This window comes from Carex rostrata, chromosome 3, assembly GCF_964058835.1.
Source record: "Carex rostrata chromosome 3, lpCarRost1.2, whole genome shotgun sequence".
Classification (NCBI taxonomy): Eukaryota; Viridiplantae; Streptophyta; class Magnoliopsida; order Poales; family Cyperaceae; genus Carex; species Carex rostrata.
In genome coordinates, this window is record NC_135920.1 from 3,703,780 (window position 1) to 3,727,435 (window position 23,656).

The 23,656-nt window shown below is 36.9% G+C and overlaps 4 protein-coding genes across 4 annotated transcripts; 2 read left to right on the top strand and 2 right to left on the bottom strand.

The window, feature by feature from the left end:
* Positions 1-964: 964 nt before the first annotated feature.
* Positions 965-8,713, bottom strand: TSL (Protein kinase superfamily protein). The gene is made up of 16 exons (XM_078298770.1): positions 8,007-8,713; positions 7,797-7,880; positions 7,385-7,582; positions 6,898-6,948; positions 6,185-6,292; positions 6,058-6,102; positions 5,247-5,359; positions 4,883-4,949; positions 4,708-4,777; positions 4,489-4,589; positions 3,733-3,912; positions 3,009-3,219; positions 2,530-2,794; positions 2,043-2,097; positions 1,735-1,896; positions 965-1,279 (listed from the first exon to the last, which is right to left on the bottom strand). Exons 1-16 carry the CDS (start codon positions 8,244-8,246, stop codon positions 1,184-1,186), a joined length of 2,046 nt encoding a protein of 681 aa, XP_078154896.1. The 5' UTR covers positions 8,247-8,713; the 3' UTR covers positions 965-1,183.
* Positions 8,714-9,793: 1,080 nt separating this feature from the next.
* LOC144551003 (nucleic acid binding / methyltransferase) lies at positions 9,794-12,881 on the top strand. The gene is made up of 4 exons (XM_078298773.1): positions 9,794-10,180; positions 10,618-10,776; positions 10,937-11,018; positions 12,452-12,881. The coding sequence occupies exons 1-4, from the start codon at positions 9,896-9,898 to the stop codon at positions 12,604-12,606; spliced, it is 681 nt and encodes a 226-aa protein (XP_078154899.1). The 5' UTR covers positions 9,794-9,895; the 3' UTR covers positions 12,607-12,881.
* A 2,081-nt stretch (positions 12,882-14,962) lies between these two features.
* Positions 14,963-17,900, top strand: LOC144550999 (uncharacterized). Its single transcript, XM_078298769.1, has 5 exons — positions 14,963-15,590; positions 16,131-16,729; positions 17,032-17,198; positions 17,667-17,733; positions 17,822-17,900. The coding sequence occupies exons 1-5, from the start codon at positions 15,050-15,052 to the stop codon at positions 17,861-17,863; spliced, it is 1,416 nt and encodes a 471-aa protein (XP_078154895.1). The 5' UTR covers positions 14,963-15,049; the 3' UTR covers positions 17,864-17,900.
* A 3,313-nt stretch (positions 17,901-21,213) lies between these two features.
* On the bottom strand, positions 21,214-22,937 carry LOC144551004 (uncharacterized). Its single transcript, XM_078298774.1, has 4 exons — positions 22,619-22,937; positions 21,797-21,900; positions 21,597-21,715; positions 21,214-21,478 (listed from the first exon to the last, which is right to left on the bottom strand). Exons 1-4 carry the CDS (start codon positions 22,863-22,865, stop codon positions 21,388-21,390), a joined length of 561 nt encoding a protein of 186 aa, XP_078154900.1. The 5' UTR covers positions 22,866-22,937; the 3' UTR covers positions 21,214-21,387.
* Positions 22,938-23,656: the final 719 nt, after the last annotated feature.

Consider the following 23,656-nt stretch of genomic DNA (forward strand, 5'->3'; position numbering starts at 1 on the left):
CAGGTACCTGAGGTGCAATTTAAAATAATGAGCTGCTTTAAGATTTGTGCCACGATGAAAGAACGGTCCTGATTCAAAAACTTTGCACCTCTTAAAAAGATGTGTAAAAGCCCTCACTTGACCAACTTAGGCTCAATGGTTAGCCCATTTGGAACTTCGTCATTTTATTTCCTTTCGGGCTCATTTCTTGTACAGCACCAAGTTCGAAGAAAGGAGAGAGAGGTGAAAGATTAAGGTCTAATAGGAGAGACCAAAAGAAGAGGGCCGATTTTGTTTCGTTGTTGTTTGCTAGCATTCTGTAAAATATTAACTATACGATTTTAAGTTTAATATTATTGCGAAGATATGATGTTATTTTCATGCGGTTTTGTTCATGCATGCAAAAGTGTTCATGCATGCAAAAGACCACTGCATACCGCATATGCAGTATGCGGATGCATATGCGAATTTTAAAATAAAAATTCACACACACATATTTGAATTTATTTCCACGTAACCAACAATAATTTTTTCACATAAATTCTAATTAAAATATAATCAAATTATCAAATTCAGACTGCATATGCGCATTTTCAGTTCATATATGCATGTTTTCAATCCGCATATCCGCATATTCAGACCGCATATGCAACCGCATACTCAAAACTGCATGGGAGGACCGCATGGCCATTTTGAGCACGACTACCGACTGCATAAGCATATGCAGCCCATGCAGCCGCAGTAAGCATTTTAAAATACTGGTCACTGTAACGGCTAGCTGTATCTTCACAATGCTGCTCTAGATTTGTCAAACACGGGGACTAAATCTTTTAAAACAAATTAACCGTTCTATTTCATTTTCCAATTTCCCAGTCGATTGTGGAGGCCATGACTGTGAAATGCCAAATCATACAAGCTTGATCTTAGATTGTTTACCTTGCATCACTAAAAGAATGCCACTATCAAGACCGAACCAAAAAAATAAAGTCAAAACACTGATTATAACCGCATCATACACAGGTGCAGATCTTACAATGCAACTCATTACTGAAGAATAGCCTCGTTTGCATCATAACAAAAAGAGGCAATTTGTTGTTACATGATTAACTCTATAGCAAAACATACAACATGTACAAAGTATGTGACCTTTGCGGTAATCTTGCCATTAGAAACTAAACCCTATAAGGTGATATAATTGCCTCTTTTACTTCTTTGAATAAATGAGGTACGGATCTTGAGCAATGGTTAACACATCAGGCCTCTCTGCTTGATTGTATGTCAAACATTTACGAATCAGCTCCTGAAAAAACAGATAACCCCATTAAATCAGAAAATGCTTCTTTTTGTAAGCTATTAAAAGTTGGACTGAAACTTTCAAATGGAGCCCCTTATAAACAACAAACAACGGTGATAATGGCAAATTCAGCTACACATTGCAATTATCGCGTAAAATAGGAAGTAAAACTCAATATGAAAGGTTGATAGGACAGCAAAAAGAAAATTCCACAGATAACATGCATAGCCTTCTATAACTCTACAGAAATCACCTGGATCCCTCTTCTAGCTACTTCAAAAATAATATATAATGACTTCTTTTTATGCTTATATGTTCTGTGTGCTGTTGGAGTATACATGATATTTATAATTTTCAAGGGAGGCACTAGCAATGTACATGACAATCTGAGGTTTTGTGGGAATCTAAAACTAAGTCTCTCACAAAATGATAATTCTTAAGCATAGAAAGGTGGGAGAAACCTTAGCTTCATTAGAGACGGCTGGCTTTGAAGGAAACTCAACCCTCCGTGCATTTATAATAGTATCTTCACGGAGAATTCTCTCCTGGGTCTGGTCATGACCAAATGGTCGTTTCCCAAAGAGCATTTGGTACAAAATTACCCCAACAGACCATACGTCCACCTATTACCAACAAAGTTTAAAAAAAAAAAAAAAGAAGAAGACAACTTCATCTCAAATCAAGAAATAAAAATTGTTAATGAAATCACTATACCCAAGAAAATATTAATTTAACTGACAAAAGAAAAGTTAATATTGCCATGGCTAACCTTTGAAGAAATGAGAGGTGTCTTGCTAAGATCAAAACATTCTGGAGGCAAGTACCTAGAAATAAAGGAGAGTTCATAATTTTAATCTAGCTTCAGATTTTTTTTTCCTGAACTCTATGCTTCAAAAACCGATTCAATTCAATCAATGTAGAAGTCAAATTTTAGTTGTCAGCCCAATGACAGCAGAAGGATGTCCAGACCTAATAATTCTGGTCTGGTAGATTCATTAGTTTCTGTATTGGTTTGTCAGAACATAACTTGGCTCTCTTGTCAACATTTTCTTTTTCTCACATCTTAGCATGGACCATTTCTTAATTATATTTGTTATTATGCTGCAAATATGATTTAAACTTGTAATTCAATTTCACTCTGGTTTCATAAAATGCCTCCATTCAAAAATTGTATGATCATGGTGATTTTAAAATCCTACTAAACAAAAACAATAAATATAAATAAGTAAACAAATAAAAAATATAAGGGATCTCACCAGTAAGTTCCGGCACCTTGTGAGGTTAGTTCCATACCCTGAGAGCCAACATCATTTTCTACAATCTTACTAAGCCCAAAATCAGTCACTTTTGCGGCTCCCACCTCATCAAACAACACATTTCCTGGCTTCAGATCATAGTGTATTATCCTTTGGGATCGTTTGTTCAGATAAACAAGTCCCTGGAATATCTGGACAATTATTATCCTGGCCTCCTTTTCAGGAAGAACTGGAGTAGCTTTCAGCACAGCATCTAGATCTTTCCCTGGTCATGAGATACAAGTAAAGCAAAACATCATAAATCAATTAAAATAGTTAAGAATACAGTTCCACTTGTAGTGATTTGCAAGCACTGCAGTACAGCATCTCAATACTGTGCCAATGCAGAGTTGTAAACTTAGTGCTAGGCCCTTAAATTTAGGCACAGACTCCAAATGGAAGTATGAGAACAAATATTGCAAAGAATCAGAAAATTTTACCACTGCAGTACTCAAGGACGGTACAGAAGGTGTTATGGTCAATCTCAAAAATGTCCCAAAGCCTGACAATATTTGGATGAACCAAGGTCTTGTGTATGTTATATTCACGAATAGCATGGCGTATGTAACTTTGTTTCTTTTCTTCACTCCATTGAGCATTTAATCCATGAAGCTTGCATGCCACATACTTGTATTCCATCAGATCGAAAGCCTGTGTTAGAACAAAGTTCAATCTCCAAAACTATAGTGTGAAAAGTTGCCTCATGCATGACATGGCATGTTTCTTGTTTTATTTATGCAAAATTATATCCAACTTTAAATCAAAATTGCAAAAGAAATTCAAGATTTACCCTATTTGCAATTCATAGTCAACTACTTTGATGCATTTTCAAATAACATCAACTATAAAACAATGACCGATTCAACAAACACATTTTTAATTAGTCCCTCATTTCTATTGTTTCAACAAAATCTGTTTGATACTAGTTGGAGAAAATAAGAATCTTAGTTCATTTGGTTTGATTTCTGTTCAATTCAGGCTCACAATATATAAAGGCAAAACATTTAAAATTTAACAGGATCATATTATTTCCATAACAACTTCTCAACAAATGTTGAACTTCTCCACAATACCAATAAACTACAAATGTTCACAGGAACACTCATTTTCCTTTCTGATTTATATAAGATGTCTGTTGAAGTACTGAGAAGAGAAGAAGCACACCTTATAAACCTCACTGAAGCCTCCCTTTCCTAGAAGATTTAAGAGAGCATAACGGTGATTGAGAATCTGAAAGTTGTTAAACCGGGACCCATCCTCATCTCTTATACGCTTCATTTCACGAATTAGCCTTCCCTTTTCCAACTCATATCTATCCCTTTCTCTCAGGTAGTTTTCTTCCTCCTAATTAAATGAGACAACTATCATCACAACGTAAATCTGGAACTCCACAAAAGAATATTAATTTGGGCCTATAAGCTGCGCTTGAAGTCCAGAACACAGCACATACCTCATCGGTACAATATAGGGCCACTTTTCACAATGTTTGTGATAAGCCCCAATTGAACCTCACTTGAGCAACTAAGCATCAACCTACCAATGTTGCCTAATGTTCACATCTATACTGTACATTTGAGCAACAAACAACCTAAGAGAAGTAATGAATGAGAAGCAAAATAATAGCATGTAGCTTTAAAACCCCTATGCTGTACTCATGGACAAGTCCATTCCATACAGTAACATATAATTGGCTGTCTGAAGGAAGTTTAATTTCAATCTGTGGGAATCAACTACTTAACCAATAAAGGGTTTTCCGTGGGTAAAAAAAAAATCTTCATGAACCATATAGGTTTCAGCCCTTAATGGGAACCAAATATAATCAATCATACAGTGAACTGTGGTGTTGTTATACACTTCAATAAAATTGGCACCAAGGCAATTTGCATAATCCATTGTAACATTAGGAAGAAAGGACTGTACCCGTTTGATGCTTGCAAGTCTAGATTTGCAAATCTCATCTTGCAAAATCAAATCTTCTTCAGAAGTGCTAGCTTCAGCATCACTCCCGTCACCTTTGTTTTCTAAATAAAACAACCAAAGGAATTTACTTACAGTCAAATTTGGCAAGAATCTCAGAATGTTATATAACCATTAAATAATGCTAAAAAATAATGTGATAAAAAAAAATAGGAACATCACCAGATGATTGCCGCTTTTTAAGTGATTTCCTATGCCTCTCAATAGCCTCCTTTGTCTCCAATAAGGATTTCTAGAGAAACAGAATCACAAATAGTAACTGATTGATGGGTAAACATCGAAGGGACTAAATAATAAAATAGAAACTTGTATTGTCATTTGTTATGGAAAAACTTACGAGATGAGAATTGAGGTCCTTTATTGCTTGACCATCCTCCCAAACCTCAGATATGACAGTTCCAGCTCTGTAATTTTAACACAAGCACAAGAGGACTTTATACAAAAAATTTACAGAAGTTAAATAGATAATTTACAGAAAATTGCCAGTCTACATAGTCTCCAAATGGAAGAACCAAGGAAACACGATATCATGATGGAAATCAGTCCAACTTAACTAATTCTGAGAACTAATTGTTATTAGTTTATGCAGCATAATCAGCCAACTAATGGAGCTCAACAAGTAAAACAATGCTCTTCTATTGTAATATCTTATACTAGGAATTGTACATAACAATGAAAGAAAGAAAGAAAGAAAGTCAAACCTCATAACGCCAACATTTCCAAGCCTGAAAGATTCCTGTCTTATTCTCATTCTTGCTTCTTGTCTCTCAGCTTTTGACACCGCTATCAGCAAATCAGAAACAATCTTGATCCTCTGCATGCATACAAAACTAAAAATGATTATTAGTTTTTTTTGTAGTTAAGTAACAAATTTCTCTCTTCTATTTTCGTGGTTGTCTCAAACTTGTCTAAAATTGCGAAGTTGTGACTTTCTATCGATAATGACCGTAACTAGTGGTTTGCTAAACCCCTAACGGGTTCAACCCGTTTTGCCCGGCCCGTACCCGTTACCCGTACCCCTTGCCCGGGTACAAACGGGTAGACGGGTAATAAACGGACCGGACAACCTAATTTGAAAAAAAACCCGTTGTACCCGTCTACCCGCCTACCCGTACCCGTCTACCCGCATACCCGTACCCGTTACCCGTACCCGACCCGTTTCACTTCAAAAAATTTTGAATTTTTTGATTTTTTTGAAAAAAAAACCGGGCGGACCGGACCCGTACCCGTCAACCCGCAACGGGTACGGGTAATAAACGGACCGGATAGAGGTTTTGGAAAAATTACCCGTCTACCCGTCACGGGTTTTACCCGTACCCGGCCTACCCGTTACCCCTAACGGGTAACCCGTTAGCAAACCACTAACCGTAACATCTTTTACTAAAGCACCAATAGGAAAAAAAATTGTTCAATCCCCCACAGGTTAAGCTGAATTTAGAAAGATAAACTGCTAGATGTCTAAATCATAAAGATAAATCAGAAGTGTATAAAAGCTAAGCCATGCAGTACAACCTTTGTATTTATCTGCTGGTCATGCTCCTTGATGTCCTTCAACTCCTATCCAAGTGTGACAAACAAATTAAAGAAATTATAGAAAGCTTAAAGCTGGCCACGAAATTGCATCTTAACAACCTGGTACCTTCTCTAACTGAGTACACAGACGTTGATAGTCATCTTTTTCCTGCCGCAACTTTTTTAACTCCTCTTCAAGGGATGCAACTCTACCTCGCAAGGAAAGAACCTCTTCCTACAAAAATTTAATAAATGCTAATATTGGAAACTCAATACAACTTTTCAGATAAGGACTGCATTGTGACAGTGCAAAGGAAAGTTGAGATAGCAGTAACGTGTTCATGTCTTGCCTAAAGTCTATTCCTCATAATGAATTATAAGTTCTGACTGATTAATATTAGTGCTTCCAACTGAAAAATAGAAATTGGAGATTAAATTTTTAACATGATATCAAATTATTCATGCATTTTAGGATAAATGGATAATCCAATAAGTTCTTCGAGAAATATAGACGGAGAGGGATCATTTGATGCATGTTTAACCGTTCATCAAGTGACTTGAACTTTTAATGGGTATGAAATTAATGGGTTTTGGTGCATCGGCAAACAATATTCAAATTGCATGAAATTTTGTTGGTAGACTATCTATATATCCAACAATACATCAATAATTTTTTTTGTAATTTTCAAGCTATGTGCAATTGATTTGAAAAATATCGTCAAGATAAACAATTGTCAAGTGATCCTCCCCAACATGAATAGCACATCAATTATGGATGAATACAGAACTAAAACAAAAAAATCTGTCTGAAGACAAATGCAAACAAGCAACAGTTCATACCTGGTAAGCAGTTGTATCATTATTGGCAGGTGGTACCTTGGCCATCTGTTCCTGTTGACAGCATAGAGATTAACTCATTTCTGACAGCTGCTTTTTCAATAATCACGGAAAGAAAAAATCATAGGCCACATACATTTCAACCCTATGGAATACCCTGCCTCGAATAGGGATTTTTGAGCTGTACATATTATATGAAGGATCAGAAGAATATTGACAAGGACACCCCATTGAAAATAGGTCTGCAACCTCCAAAGCTATTATTAAATCATTCATTTGCAGGGATAGGTTTAATTTATCTACTTTATGCCAGTTCTCCCATATGCAAAGAGGGTAATTAGTTTTTACAGGTAACTCCCATTTATACATTTGGTACAGAATGGATGGAACTGAACCTCACTAGCCTCCCCCCCCCCCCCCCCCCACACACACACACACAAAAAAAATCAGCAATCTAGTGTAAACATGCGAAGTCACATCGTGTTAATACCACAAAAGAGTGCTTGTCCATATGCCCATTCGATGGGACAACCAAAGTGGAAGACACAGATCTTGTTTGATCAGAGTTCTTTGAACGTCCCCTGCCTGATGAGCTGCGGCCTCTACCTCGGCCTGGCCGTTTCCTGCTTAAATCTTCCAAATTTGGTCTGGTGTCAGCCGGTTCCAAAACCTTCAGGTCAACTACAACCTAATTTGATTGGAACATAAAGCAATCAACACTATTTCGGTCTAGATTTTGAAATATAAAGCATTCAGTACAAAGAATCTGATTTCAAATGATACTATTAATAAAGAGAATAAATTAGACAAAATGCGCCTCCAGATTGTTGAGGACCCTGTCAGTATTTTACTAGTTAACCAATGCTATCTAAAGAGAGTACATTATTAAAAAAATATTGCACCTCAGATTGTTGAGGAGCCCTGTCAGTGTCATTTTCTTGGAGTTTGATTCTTTTGTTATGCTGTATCAAAAACTCGTCACCGGTCTACAATTGAAAAAAAAAAAAAAATACATCAAATTTAAAGAGTCGTGGTACAAAGGAATGGAAAGCATTTATACAGTTGCAGTACAAAAGACAAAAGTAAAAGGAACAAATGTAGGTAGGGCTGACGTCATCATCGTCAGAGGAAGACTCGGGCAACTCTTCCTGCTCCATGAACCTGACAGATGGAGGTGGTGGTGCAACCACCGACTGGCTCGGCCATCCGGTCAGAACTGATGGAGAAGGAGAAGACGAAGAGCTCTTTCCAGCCATGCGCGCTTCCAGCTTGGCAAGCTTAGCGGGTAAAGACGGGTCAGACGGATTCGAATTTGACTTGGATGACAGTTGCAACACTATGTCATCCGCCATTGCACACTTTCCGATAAGGGATGAAGCGCCAGGCAGGAGAAACGCTCTAAAAGAACCCCCGCTCACTTCATTGTCGATCTTCTACAGCTGAAGGCTACTAGTCCCTCAACAAAGGTTCACAGAAATTCGCGAAATTAATGCTTGAAGGAAAAGGACTAGATTGATCGCGGAAAGAGAGCAAAGCAAACCCTAGAAATTAAATCCAATTGTTGTGCCCTGGCCGTGCTCAAATGCGCCGGCGGTAACAGCCGGACCCGGAACGAAGGAATTGAAGGATAGCTTGAGAGGGAAGGAGGAGGTACTAGGTAGCCAGGTAGGGGTGTTTTCGGGAATAGCTAGTGACAAAACAAATTTGGGCTTTCTACTATCACTAGGATGGGCCCTCCCTAGTATATTTCTTTTTCTTTCATGACCATTTTAGTACTAGTCCCAGAGGAGGAGACGATGTGAAGATTTGAGATAAAAGCGATCACCGGTGATATATTAGCAACTGGAAGTGGGAAAGCAATAATTTGCCAACAGTGTCATGATCAGAATAGATATGGTGGATTTATTATGATTTATGAGAGAAGTAATTGCTCAAAATGGTGGTTTTCCTTCTAGGGTTCGGCCATAACAATTGGCTAGACAAATGCGCAAAAGGTTTTTTTTTTTTTTTTTTAACAGTTAAGTGTGCCTAGGGTGGCAACGAACCGAACCGAACCGAACCGAACTTACCTTAGGTTTGAGTTTGGTTTGAATTAATTTCGAACCGAACCTGATTTGATTCGTTTCGAACCGAACCCATTTCGAATCGAATTAATTGCGAACTACACATTTTTCGAATCAAACCCGAATCAAATAACGAACTAAATTATTTTTTAGCAGTCCTAGTTATACCGGTAGTTTATATATTAATTTTTTCTCACGGGACAATTCACATGGCTTCCTTTTACCGATATGAACTATGAAATGAGTGTTTTTAAGTTGAAAAATTGTTCATGAAAAAATACATCAGAGACGGCTTTCCTGGTACGAACTATGAGAGACGACCGAAGAGAAAGGAGAGACAGTCACCTAGACCAGAGAGAGGAGTGACAGCCGGAGAGACAGCCAGTCGCCGAGAGCGTCGGCTAGATTTTAGAGCTAGAGAGAGAGTGAGTTAGGGAGAGGTGGAGAGAGAACTAGGTTATTGAGATTTGAGAGCGAGGGAGTGTCGGCTAAGTTAAATTATGACTCTCTATCTGGAATTTTAATTTCATCAAGTAAATGATCGAACCAGGCTAGATTTGGGTTTGGTTTGAATTAATTTCGAACCGAACCTGGCTTGGTTCGTTTCAATTCGAACCCATTTCGAATTGAATTAAACTCGAATCAAACCCGAATCGAGTCACGAACCTCGATTTTTTTTGCCAGCCCTAAGTGTGCCCTTCTGTTGTGCAAATCCAAATGTAAAAGGAGGAAAAAAAAAGGGAGAAGGAAAAAGGAAAAACACGAATGAATCAGATCATGGCCCAGAACGTTTGTTTAGGGTACAAGTCAAGCTTTTCGATGCTTGAATTCAAACCCGGCCCACTTGACCACAATTTCCATAATTGCCCTTTCTTGTCCACTAGTACAGTGAAGACACTAGTCAAACCCTTTCTCGCGACCCGGTGTCTAGACTCTCCATGGCGAGTAAAATAGAAGACGACGACGATGCGCCTGCGCTAAGCGCACACGCACTGGCAGCTCTGCAGGAGTTCATAACGGAGCAGAGAGAGAGGGTGGAAAACGGAGAGGAAGGGGAGGTCGCGCTGGTGTCGGAGGACTGGAGGCTCAGCCAGTTCTGGTACGACCGCCATACCGCCGAGACTCTGGTGGAGGAGATTCGCTTCCTCTCCGCCTCATTCACTGGTTCTCCGCTTCCTTCCGTGGCGTGCATTGCTTGCCCAACTCTTTATGCTTATCTCAAGGTCATTCTGTGTGCCTCTGTGTTATTAGAAACACAGATTCTTTGCCTGTATCTGAAAGAGTTTCATACTGTCTTCTTGATTATGTAAATGATTGTTGTGTTTAACATTTAGGTGAAGTTAACCCTCGAATTAAGATAGCAACTAGTGGAATCAATGAGTATTTTACTAATCAAAGATAATGATCTAGACAATGAAAACCATAAAAGAAATATAAAATTAATTTTGTACCCAATTGCTCATGTGCACCTTCAGCTCCAGCAGTCCAGCCTAACCAAGGATAACTTGGGGATACTAAGTCACTAGGTTAGGTTGAAAGTTACTATTATGCTGATTAAAGCTTGATAATAACTATACTGGCATACTTCCATCAAGATGTTTCTAGTCTGATTTCTGAAATTCTGTCAATTAATTACACTTTTTTGGGGCAACTTCTTCAGAAAAATGAGCCTGACATCCCAGCTCAAATATTGGAATTTGACAAACGATTTGATCAATATGGTGATGATTTCATATTTTACGACTATAACCAGCCAGAAGAGCTTCCTTCGTCATTAAAGCACAGTTACAAAATTATTGTAGTGGATCCACCATACCTGGTTAGTGTTCCATATTTGGTAAATAGAGAACAAACTAAAAACTTTCTTTATGTTTATGATGTCTTCTATTTTCTTTGGTTTATATATTCAATTTGATTGCAGAAACTTTCTTCATCACAATGTTTTTTGTTAATTTGTATTGACACTTATGCTTTTGCAGAGCAAGGAATGCTTGGAGAAAGTGGCAAAAACGATTTTCTTCTTAGCTAATCCTCAACAGTCCGTCATACTTTTACTCACAGGTATTGTTCCTGTGTAAAAGTAATAGGTTAAAGATTTTGTTGTGGAGATTGATCAACAGCGTTTATTTAAATATAACTTCTGTTGTAGTTTAAAGATTTTATTTACTTGAATTAGGAAAAATATATTAATGAAAAGTAGTCTTTGATGGAAACCAAATCTAGAGTTTGAATGATATCAATAAAAAAATCAATAGCGATGATTTGGAATTGAATTTCTTGACTGGAAAGTCGAGTTTGAATTAGACTTGTAGGGAGAAATACTTGAAAATACCCATTATTTTCTCCTAATTTTCCCTAAAAATACACTAAAACCCTAGGTTTTTGGTTTTTATTGGGCGGCGGCGGTACCTGATTGGGGCCTCATTGGCAATTGGTAGGTCCTGTCTCTAGTGATGCTCTACTCCTCTAAATGAACAGCAGGGAAGAAGATGGGGATTGGCTCGTCTTCCACCTGTGCTCCTACTTTTGCCAGATCCAACCCAAAAAAAGCAATTTCACCGGGCCTCTCTTTTCCAACCTAATGCTGCCGATTGAATTAATTTTTGCCTCTCCTTTCCTTCAAACCACAGATTCTCTTAAAAGGTTCTTGTTTTGGGAGGTTATAACTGGCCGCACAGGTGGGGTTAAATGTTAATTTGCGGTTAGGGTTTAGGGTTAGTATTTACACTCTACTGAATGAATTTTAGCCGTCCGATCCACGTGATCACCGGCTTACTGAATATGACCTCTTTTATTTCCTTCTATTATTTTTGGTGAATTTCTTTCAAGGTCACTTAAACCTAACCCTACATCACAAATTGGTCAGTTTCTCCACAAGCTGGCCGCACTGGTGGGGTTAAACGTTAATTTACGATTTAGGGGTTAGGGTTAGTATTTACACTCTACTGACAGAATCATAGCCGTCCGATCCACGTGATCACCAGCTTACTGAATATGACCTCTTTTATTTCCTTCTATTATTTTTGGTAAATTTCTTTGAAGATCACTTAAACCTAACCCTACATCACAAATTGGTCAGTTTCTCCTCAAGCTGTTGTACATTTGATTTGTTTCACTCAAGTCACTCCACCAAGGCAACATTGACTTGTGATGACATTATCATATTTTGCAAGCTTGGAGAAGTTCTCGTGCTGATATGGACGTGCTTTACACATACTTTTTGCTGACATCAACAACGACATTAGCCCTTGGTTATTTTCTTTAAAGAAAAAAACAAAGTGACTTTCACAAATCAGAAGTCACAAGATTTAGAAGGGCAAGTTAAATTTCAGTGACTAATTTGTGACGCTAATTGATATCTAGTGACCCCCAAAGAAGTTCCCCCTGTTTTTTTCTTCTTTTGTATTATTTGGACATGGGGAGCTGAATTAGGTTTATTTTTTAGTTGTTGTTCTTGCAAAGGCTGAATTTTGTTTGTTTGACATATGGAGCAGGAGAAGTGCAGAAGGAGAGAGCATTAGAGCTTTTGAATGTGCAACCCTGCTTATTCCGGCCTCGACATTCCAATAAGCTGGGAAATGAATTTCTACTTTATACCAACTACGATCCTTGTAGTAGACTTGGCGGCTGGGAATCAACTCTAAAGTGAATGTCTGAACTATTTTTTTGAGTTATGCCCCACACAATTTCTGTTAAGATAAATTTGGATTATGCCGTAGATGGTAGGTAGAATCTATGGTGTGGTGTTTAGTCATTTATCCATATTAAAAGGGATTTGCTTTGTTTGAGTGTGGACCGTGATTTGAAGTTCTTCATCAACATGCAAGATTGTTACTAGTGTTTTGTTTGATAGTGTTGCTTAAAACATTATCTGGAATTTTGGAAATATTTAATTGGGTAAACAGATAATGTAGTTTAATCCCACGAGATTTGTGTTATGATAAATTTGGGTTGTCAGTAAGTAGCTCCATGGGCTCCTGGGTGAAAACGGAGCAGATAGTGGTAAAAACCAATACCTTCTCGATTTTCGGATAATGATACAGATCAGATATTAAATTAAACGGATACGGATATGAATCGGATTAGATATTTATTAAAAAATACTAAAAATCCATTTTATTTATCTAATTATAATGGTGGATAAAATATTTTTTTCATAATATATATTAAACTATATGGTATATACTATTTGAATACTGATGACTAAAACACAAAATTATATATGTATTTATATTCACACGGATATTTAGATATTAGATATTCACATCTAATTTTTCGAATACAAATCGGAAATTATCCATACTGTTTTCAACCCTATCCATGGTAATGATGTTTCATTTCTTTTTTTTTAATTACTAACATTTAAGGGATCTGCATTGGTAAGCTTGGTCCAGGATATTATCCACACAGATATTAGATTTTCACATCTAATTTTTTAAATATAAATCGGATATTATCTATATCATTTTCACCTCGACCATGGTAAATGATGTTTCATTTTTATTTTATTACTAACATTTAAGGATCTGCATTGGTAAGCTTGGTCCAGGATTATAGTTCTTCATCCACGTGCAATATGTTTTGAGTTTACTAGCTTAGCTGTTTTATGTTGCTTGAAGTGTTGACATTGAAATGTTTTATTGGGTGGACAAATATGTAATGGTATATGAAGATGCAGTTGTGCTGTTAGTGTTATGTAATGAATAAAATGTGGCGAAAGATTTGCAAACATTGCCTTGACTATATGGTTAAATTTTCCGTTACTCAATTTCAACGAGTGGTGGAAGTTGTTTCTTCCCTTGCGCAAGCAGAATTCGTACCCTCAGCATTAACTCAAAAAGGAATTTTTTGAATTAATACATCTAAACCGTCTGATCAGCTTCAAGACTCATGCGAATTAAATCCGCATTAATATTGAAAACCCCATATGTTTTAAGCATAAGCCGGATAAGCTCCATTTACAATCGGACGGCCTACATCTATTAACTCAAAAGATGCTCTTTTGAGTTAATGCATACGATGTGGATTCGCGCAAGCAACGGTAGCAACTATGAACCCTTTTGTTCTATTTATGTTTCTCAATTACGTCTAAACAACAGATACAATAATATATCTACTATTTAGATATGATAACTTAAAAGTTAGGGGGAATTTCATGTATACTCCTCAAAAAATTCAAAATTAGGTATTTTCTCCTCTAAATTTTGAAATATCATATTCCCCCTCTAAATTTCAAAAACTCACAAATTAACACATTTTATTGTTTTTTATGTTAAAACACATTCTAAATTTATAAAATATCCATTTTATCGTTTCATTAAAAGCATAAAACGCCCATTTGACACAAATTTGAATCTAAAGGGTTCCTTTGTCCGAACTGCTTTAAGATCCGTACTAGCTAGATCAGCACAGATCTTGAAGCAAACACGCACATATATTAAAGCAACATGCACAAATTTAATGTGTTGCGCGTGGATCAGGATTGCTTTAATATTCGTGCGTCCTAGATCAACGCAGATCTTGAAGCGAACATGTACATATATTGAAACGATGTGCGCGGATCGGACGGTATAGGAACTCTTCAAAATCAAATTTGAGTTTTTAATAAAGGGTAAAATGGATATTTTATAAATTTAGAATGAGTTTTAATATAAAAAAATAATAAAATGAATAAATTTGTGAGTCTTTGAAGTGTAGAAGGGATATGTAATTTCAAAATTTAGAAGAAAAAAATACTTAATTTTGTAATTTTTGAATTGTATACATGAAATTCCCTCTAATTAAAATTCAAAATTATATTCGTATCCGTATCAAGTAAGTAGTAGTGTTTAGGTTTTCTATTGGCATTTAGGTATATCCAATACTAATTTTAAGACAAGCAACGTGTTTTGTTTGTATAATATGGATAAAGACTGAGTGTCACTAGCACACATAAGAAGAGTCCGTGGCACGCCAGATAAGCGAGACGGAAGTGAGAGAGGAAACGCCTTGAGCAAAAACAAATTTTCTGAGAGTAAAGAGGATCCGGACTCTCCCCGGAAACCTGTTCACCCGGACTATCCTTTCCACTGACCCGTCTCTCGAACGCATCAATGGAGGACGAGAAACTCTGGTGGATAGTGGAGTCCGCTGCGCGCGACCTCGAGGTCTCTCACCCCCTACTAGTCTATCTCATCCGTTCCCTCCCATTCCCCGTAAACCCCAAGCCACCCAAACACATCGAACGCCTTCTCCTTCTCCGCCATCTCCTCTCCATCTCCGCCTCCCACCGGCTCCTTTCTCCGCTCACACTCAAGACCCTCGAGCGACTCCTCCCTTCTCCAACCTCCCCTCCTTCCCCTTCTCTATGCACTGCGTACTCCTCCCATCTCTTCTATCTCTCCACGGCTCCCGGTTTCTCCCCAGTGGTAGCCGCTGCGCTGTCTCGGTTGAGTAATTACTGTTTTTCTATAAAGCTGCTGGAGCCGTGGCGTCGTATTATCGCGAAGCAAGAAAATATTAGGAACTGTCCGGTCAATAGTGTGGTGAGCGCTAGGGACAAGGCGATTTTTGCTCTGAGAGATTTTGTAGATGAAGAGCTTAGAGCCATGGAGTCGTCATTCCCTTTGCGTAGGGTCCAAGAATTGGGGAGAGGTTATTTAATTTTTTTTTTCTGTTTTCTGTTAATGACCTAATAAAATGGGAATTGTCAATTGTATGCCTGTTTTGGTTTGGAAGCAGAATTGTATACCTATGTCTCGTTGGTGTTTAAATTTAAATATTGACCGTATGAGGAGGATCTGGCCTCATGCATTTTATTGATTATTGTATTGATTAAAACTGGCATTCTAATTTCAAACCCTCCATGTTTAATAGGTAATTAACTTGTAAAGATGATTGTTTGTTACCTGCTATGCATTGAAGGAAAATTGGAATGAACCTGAAAAAATGCAATCTAAATTTGTGATATAACATACTAGTAAACTGATAAATTGTGTTGTGCACTCATAAATTGCAATTCATGCCTATTTTCTCAATTTCATTATACTTCTAGGTTATAAACAGTCTCTTCTGTGCTCTTTAGGAAAACATCAACCTCATTTTTCTCTTCTTTATTACAGTCAAGCAAAGAGATAAAATTTCTTCATTTTAATATTTAGGAACTTATTTGTTTGACTGTACAATTTCTGACAGAGAAGCAAAAGGTTGCAAGTGTGGCACCAAGCAAAAAGTCTGACGAAGGAGCAACTCAGAAAGAAACTGAAGCAATTCAGAGAGAAACATCTCCAATCGAAACTGGCAATAAACAAGTCGACGATACCTTTACCCCAAGTAGAAGGTCTGACAGAGTAGTAACCCAAAATTCAACTCGAGTAAATGAAAGAGAAACATTGGCGACCAAGCCTGGTGCTAAACAAGTAGACGGTGACTTTACACCAAGTAAAAAGTCTGACAAAGGAGCAAACCAAGCAGAAACATCTCCAGCCAAAAAGGGTGCTAGACAAGCTGATGGCACCTGTACCAGTGCCAGCTCATGTGCCAGTAAAAATGGTATTGCTGGTGTCAAACGAAACCATATTTGCGAGGAAAATCAGCAGAGCCCGACAAAGTCCTGTGGGAATCATGAAAGAAAACAAGTTAGGAGTAAAGAGAATGGCAAAGGGACTCTAAGAAATGCAAATGATGCTTCTACATCGCATGCAAACAACACAAATGTCAAAATGAATAATTGCTTTAGTCATGTGCCAGTACATAAATTTGTGGATCGAAATTCAACTGCCCATACATTTGAGGTTTGTGGACTTTACTGTAGCAGTACTATATTGAACGTGTTGTGGTCTTGCCTGGTGCTGGTTGAGCTAATGACCGACCTTCTATTTCTTTTATTTTTTTTCTCATAGAATTATTTTGCGTGAGATCTGAATTTGGCAGTGTAAACGGGACAACCAACAATATCATCCAAAAATGCATTTTGCCTACTAATTTAAAAAACAAACAAACAAACAAACTTCAAAATTGAAAATCTTTCCCGTGAAATGCTTTTCAGTTTGACTATGTTATAACCAGGGTTTTCCTTCCTTTTTGTGATTTGAAGTGGAATGACTCGATAGATGATGCACCCAAAATGGAGAATGCTCAGACTGTTATGCAGAGTAAAAGAACCCAGCAAATACAAAATCAAAAAGGTCAAATACCTAAAAGAAGACGGGTGCTCAGATGGCAGCCTCACGAGGTAGAGGCCTTGAGAAAAGCCGTAAAGGAGTATGACCATTTTTTATCCTTTTTTGAGAAAAGAATTCTTTTAATGCTTGCTTGTCTGATTGTCTGACCTTAAGTATGGCTGTTATTATTTACATGGTAATACTTCCCATCCTCCTATGTTTCAGACAAGATAATTTCATTGTTCCTTTAAAACCTCATGACGAGTCACTCATCTATGAAACACGGGATTATTATGCAGGCTGTATAAAAGAGTTGTATACCTTGTATATCGATAATAGTTGATAACCCCAGTTTTCTTCTTATTGTTAGTAGATACCTGATTGTTTCCTTCTTTCTTCTTGCTCCTCTCTGTATTAGTGAGTGAAAGAATAATTTCGGATTATATTTTTTTAATGTAAGGTGCTTGGTACATTCCTTATCCTATATGGTCAAATAAGCCCCTCTTGTTTTGTTGTGGTGGTATATAATTAGTAATTTCTAACATAATTTTTGTATTTCGCAATCAAGGTTTGGGAAAGGCAACTGGAAGGAAATTTTGGATACTTACCCGGATGAATTTACTGGTCGAACTGCAGTATGATATTTTTTTTTTCTCAAACTAAAGTCAAATTTTCTATCATGAAGGATGAAATATTTTTAATATAACAAATATATTAACGCAGGTTGACTTGAAGGACAAGTGGAGGAACATGACCCGTTATTGAGGTATATGCATGGTTGCTGGTTTTTGCGTTTTTGTGTGTGTAAGAATATCATAGGAGTAGATAGGGTGTTGGGCCTGTTGATGTTTCTAAAGCTTTCGTTGTAGACGTTGTTCATGGGCTCTTTTTGTTCTCTTCCGCCTGTTCCATATTGCTCAAGTTATTTACCATTCCTCCAGTAATACTGCCTCCAAATTTTCTTTGCAAATAGATAGGGTTAGTATTAGTATATAACTTTATTACAAATATTAAAGGGAAATGCGTTTTGAATTCTGCTTGCCACTCAGATGTCCGAGAGAATTTTTACCGATGGTGCCTCTGAATAAGGGTAGTACCATGTTTTTGTTTTTCCTTCTTTGATGGATGCATTGATTTTCTAGAGAATGTTTACAGGCAGAAAGAAGGTTTCATTAGATTGGTCTACTATGTGCTTTGGTTTTGTTATTACTTATTATAGAACCTGTAAATTCAAGTTTTTGTACATGTTTGACTGGGAAGCAGCTTGGGTCCGATGCCCATTGGACCCAAAGTGATTCTAATGGGTTCGGTAACCGTTGGATCTGCTTTAGGATTCGCGCTCGTAATTTCACGTATGCTTTAAAATCCGTATACACAAATCTTAAAGCAGATCCGATGGTTACTGAACCCATTGGAACCACTTTGGATCCAATGGGCATCGGACCCAAGCAGATCTCGTTTGACTGTGCCTCATTAACGGGTGAGGCTGAGCCGAAATTGTCCGGGATGAAATAATTTTTTGTGAAAATTGCAACTGAGAACCAAATCGTCTCGTTTTTTTTTTTTTTTTTTTCTATTCCATAGCTATCTTCGCTGTGACCCCACTGCATGTGAATGTTAGATTATATTCGTCACAGATCCACTCCTAACTTAGGAGTGTAAACGGATCAAATTTTATCTGAAAAATTCGGATCTGTATCCGGATTTTTGCGGATTAGGATGTTTGAATGCACAGATAGTTTGCGGATACGAATACAGTTTTAATTTCAGAGACGGATATGGATAATTACTCGTATTCGTAAATTTAATAAAACGGATATCCGTTGGCAGTTTAGCATTGGTAAAAGTTTGCCACCCATTAGTTTCCTCCTCTCGAATCCAATTTCCGTCGTTTCAAACCTTTTCTCTCGCAAAGTTTCATGAAATTTCCATCAAATAAATTAGTCGTCATTCGAATTGCTTGGCTAAATTCTCTCACCGCCCTTCCTCTATTCGACTGTTCCTTTTCTTCTTCATCAATGAGCTAGGTTTTTTCTTTGTGTAAACCAAATCGCGGTTTAGAATGCGATTTAGTTCGTTGACAGGATTGCTCTTTTTCTTTCAAAAAAGCTTCTGGTAGCTTCCCGTTCTTTCTTGATGTTGATTTTTCTCTCTTTTTTGGTTTGGTAACTTGTAAAGGACCAAGTAAGAAATCACTTTTTTTGTAAATCATGATTGATTGAAATTTCGCTTCTTTTGACATTTGGTTTCTTGTGAGCTAAGCTTAGGACCTCTAGGTTGATTTAATTTTTGGTTTTGGTTGAAAACATAAAACCCTAGAATTTTCCTGATACCGAGTTCAAGTTCTTGCTATACCAATGGATAGCTGTCTGTTTCTCTGTTGATACCTTTGTGTGATTATGTAAAACCGGTATTGAATTTCTGTAACCCTCTCAAATACTATTTACTGATATGATATATTGGTTGGTTGTTCCAGGAACTTGTGTACAACAAAAAGGAATATAAAGGGTGAGAGATGCAAATTTATCTTAATTACCTTGGTAATTATATTATGTCAAAAAGACTAAATTGCATAATAGTAACATTTTATATAAAAAAAAAAAGTTTGACACTATATCTCACAAATTTATTCAAAACCAATTTATCCATAAAAAAAATGCCAGAATCGCAATTTTTGTATATTGGATTCTGTCTCTGTAGTATATGTTACTAATTAATTTGTTAATTATATAAATATTTTGTAATGCCTTCACAAATTTAATATGATAAAATTATATTGTTTACCATAATGGTTGAATATCCGAATTATATTCGTATCCGTATTTATATCTGTTTAATATCCAATTCGTATTTATATCCGTTTAAAAAAAATAAATACAGATATTATTTTACCACTATCCGATCCGTGTGCACCCCTCTGAAAACATGAAAATATGCTACAGTCGTTAGCGTAATTATTATTATTATTTTTTTTTTGAAAAAGTGAAAGCCTTTCAGCAACTCCCATTTCGTTCAAGGAGCTACAAGTTCGTTCAAATTGTATAAACAAACAAAAGAAAAAGAGAGAGCGAAATTGCATCATCCGCGTTAAACTGGTACCAACCTAGATGGTTTTACCCCATATGCTCAATCCTACCACACCCAATATATACTTAATAAAACAACCAAAAACCTGTTATAAAAGGCGCATATTATTTGTGTTTAATTCGTTTTTTGGACGTTTCTGAATCAAACTCCGATTAAAACGCAAAAAACGTATAATACATTTTATTCGTGAATAAAACACATATAAAATGCAAGTCACGTATTATTCGTGAGAAAAATGTCAAAAAAAAAAAAAAAATTGATGGAATTTCATTGGATTTTTTTTTCTGCTTACTTATTATACCGAATTATATCTAAATCACAAATTTTTGAACTCGCTGAACTAAACCTGAACTTTTAATTTGTTACTATGATAAAAGGGAATAGAGTTATTACAAAAACACTACAAAGTGGTCGAGTTCCATAGTAAATTGTACTTCTTTGGATTTCCAAATATCAACAGTGCTTCTTGACGCAATCACGCAATCCAATCCAATGGTCTAAGAATCAAGTTCTTTAAATTCGCAGTGCCTAATCAAACATTACAATCACTGTCCATAAACAGTGTGCATAACAGTAGTGTTCCTAGAGGTTTGTAGTTGGTTGGATCTTAATCAGGCCGCCACGTGTTGCTTTTAGCAGTGCCGAATCAAACATTACAATCACTGTCCATAAACAGTAGTGTTCCTAGAGGTTTGTAGTTGGTTGGATCTTAATCAGGCCGCCACGTGTTGCTTTTAGCAGTACAAGGAGAGGACAAGTAAATTTCACATCTTGTATTCACTAATGAATGTAGTTAGTTTCTTTTAAAAAATGTTTTGTAGATGTAAATACTTAAAACTAATTACCTTCCAATAGTGAACAGTCTACAATAGATATTTTAATATATAATCATTAAAAATATGACTATATGACCGAAACTTGTAACATTAAACTTGTTATTTTTAACAAAAACATTATACTTATAAACAATTAACTAACTTCTAGCATCTATTTTTTTAGATATGGTAATCTGTACTTGCTCAAACATAGATACAACTTATCTCAGTATTTGCTCTCCCAAGTGTTTGGATATATCACATATCAGCACATTGATCCCATAAAGCACAAGTCATAAGATGAGATCATATTACATTTATTTAATAGCAACTACGACTATTTACAAAGTCGCACATGTTGAAGCAGATTATATCATATCCCTCCTATCATTTGTGACTTTCCTTAGGCGGTTTAACTATCAGGACTGGACATCTTGCATAATGTGTTAAGTAATCGCTAACACTGCCCAAAAATGCCCTAAAATACATCAAAAGAAATGAGAATCCAATTACATTAATTACTCAATATTAACATATGAAACGCAGTCTAACGTTCATCAATGAAAGCGCTGGAATAATAATAATTAATCAAATACCTCTTGACCATGCCGAGACCACGGCTGCCTACGACGAGAAGATCAGCATGCAATTTCTCGGCTGCTTCACATATCGCATCCTTGGGGTCTCCTTCTGCAATAGCAGTCAAGGCATCCACCTAAGGAGAGAAGTGATTAATTAATTGAGATCATTGCAAGTGGAATTAATATTGATCAAGTAAAAAACAGCCTTCCCTTACCTCTTTAGATTTGCAAATATTAATTGCTTTAGACATAATGCGCTTGGAGTTCTCCTCATTAGCCTTTTTGACAGCATCCGTCGCTAAGGTCGGAGCATAAACAGCTGGTTGTTGTACAGGAAACGAAATACATCATTAGGATGCAAATGCATGCACAGCCCAATCATGAAAGCAAAGAGTACATAGTTTCTTGAACCAGAAATTATTGCCAACTGTACATGCTCTAATTCTTCCTTTGAATGTTACAAATTTGACTCAGAAAGGCAGGATAATAATATCTTTCGACTCAGAAATGCAGAAAAGGGAAAGCTTCCTGCAGGAGCTAGACCCTGGTTCGGACTAGACCTGGAGGATTTAGCTGATTTTCAGAGAGACTTAGCTGAGATAGCAGAAATTGATAGAATGAGTTCTGAACAGTCTTCCTTTGTTGTAATTATAGGTAATGATTTTAAGTTTTTAACAGAAAGTTTTGATCCTATAGCCCGTGCACTGCATGAAGTTAAAACTGTTCTGTTAAAATATTTACCCTTGTAAACTTGTAATTATGATGTTTGTAATTTGATGGATGGATGGATTGTACTGTATGTTAACTTTTGTAAACTGCCTTAATTAGTCTAAAAAGTAAAAACTGTAGTACTTCGATATTTTTAGTTGTTAGTAACTATATTTGAGGTACCAGATGCTTGGTAGTTGGTACCGCCCTTTGTAAGAACCAGTATGATTTCTTTATGAAATCCGTGGGTTTATCCACTCTTATAAAAATAAAAATAAATAAAAAAAAGAAGAAGACAAAAAGATACCCGATTAAGAGCAATTACGTACCATGGCCGGCAACGGGATACATGAAGGTTTCGATCGGGTGTTGCGCATGGAGCACAACTAGCTTGCAATCATCTCGGCGGTTAGCGATAATGAAGTCAATAGCCCAAGACAAGGCGTAGTAGCTGATGTCACTGTCATCGATCGCCACCACCACTTTGAACAACACCTTCTCAACGGCCGTCGTTCCTGCTGCCTCTGGTTCAACTGTTGCCTCTTCCTTGGCCCTCATGTCGCTCGCTTCCTCCATTACTCAGCACTCCGTAGGTTCTAGTGACTTCTCGCTCTCACTAGAATAATTAAAGGGGGGAAGAAAAATAAAAAAGTACGTATGGAAAGTAGATCAGCACTGAGTATTAAATAGGGTGGTACACTGTGTTATTTAATGCATGTATGCCCATTTTTTGATGTACGGATGTTTTTGGATATTTCCCGCATGTCAACAGATAAGAACAAAGGTTCCCTCAAGAGGATATATCATAGATCCACCCGAATACCCGATGCTTATCTGCTTGCCTTCGCGCCCTCGGTTTATATGAATTCATATCCTCTGCATTAACTCAAATTTTGAGTTAAGATGTGGACCGTCCGATTGAGATTTGTACTAATATTAAAGGGCCCCGTGCGTTATAGGCTTAAGCCGGATTGGCCCGAATTCTGATCGTACGGTTCATAAATTAGCTCAAATGGTACGTTAATGCAGAGGATACGTGTCCCGGTTTATATATAGGAGCGCCGTTGGTTTTAGTAGACAGTTTCGATGAATGTACGAATGTTAAGGTCAATAGGTAATCTAATCCGTCCAATTGCACTGCAAGCTCAAGTTCTAGAGCGTGGTAGAGGGTTTAATGCTTGCATGATGTATTTTTGACTGCCGACTGCCGTTAAACTATCAGAATTCAGAATTTTAATTCTTACTTGGGTACGAGTAACGAGTACCAAATTAACGAAAATACACGAACGCAAATTTAAATTAACAAGTTAAAACCAAGTGTGGTTTTGTAGACTAGTTAACTTTAATCCAAACACACATGGATGGTA

What these genes read in the sequence shown, in the direction of transcription:
- TSL (XM_078298770.1), bottom strand. Translation starts at nt 8,246, where the DNA reads ATGGCGGATGACATAGTGTTGCAACTGTCATCCAAGTCAAATTCGAAT. An exon ending in TAAAAAGCGGCAATCATCTG is followed by an intron (nt 4,590 to 4,707) that starts GTGATGTTCCTA and finishes TGTTTTATTTAG; the next exon opens with AAAACAAAGGTGACGGGAGT. An exon ending in GCTTCAGTGAGGTTTATAAG is followed by an intron (nt 3,220 to 3,732) that starts GTGTGCTTCTTC and finishes GTTCTAACACAG; the next exon opens with GCTTTCGATCTGATGGAATA.
- LOC144551003 (XM_078298773.1), top strand. Translation starts at nt 9,896, where the DNA reads ATGGCGAGTAAAATAGAAGACGACGACGATGCGCCTGCGCTAAGCGCA. An exon ending in TAGTGGATCCACCATACCTG is followed by an intron (nt 10,777 to 10,936) that starts GTTAGTGTTCCA and finishes ATGCTTTTGCAG; the next exon opens with AGCAAGGAATGCTTGGAGAA. An exon ending in CGTCATACTTTTACTCACAG is followed by an intron (nt 11,019 to 12,451) that starts GTATTGTTCCTG and finishes CATATGGAGCAG; the next exon opens with GAGAAGTGCAGAAGGAGAGA.
- LOC144550999 (XM_078298769.1), top strand. Translation starts at nt 15,050, where the DNA reads ATGGAGGACGAGAAACTCTGGTGGATAGTGGAGTCCGCTGCGCGCGAC. An exon ending in GGTCCAAGAATTGGGGAGAG is followed by an intron (nt 15,591 to 16,130) that starts GTTATTTAATTT and finishes AATTTCTGACAG; the next exon opens with AGAAGCAAAAGGTTGCAAGT. An exon ending in TTGAGAAAAGCCGTAAAGGA is followed by an intron (nt 17,199 to 17,666) that starts GTATGACCATTT and finishes TTCGCAATCAAG; the next exon opens with GTTTGGGAAAGGCAACTGGA.
- LOC144551004 (XM_078298774.1), bottom strand. Translation starts at nt 22,865, where the DNA reads ATGGAGGAAGCGAGCGACATGAGGGCCAAGGAAGAGGCAACAGTTGAA. An exon ending in ATATTTGCAAATCTAAAGAG is followed by an intron (nt 21,716 to 21,796) that starts GTAAGGGAAGGC and finishes TTCTCTCCTTAG; the next exon opens with GTGGATGCCTTGACTGCTAT. An exon ending in GGTCTCGGCATGGTCAAGAG is followed by an intron (nt 21,479 to 21,596) that starts GTATTTGATTAA and finishes GATGTATTTTAG; the next exon opens with GGCATTTTTGGGCAGTGTTA.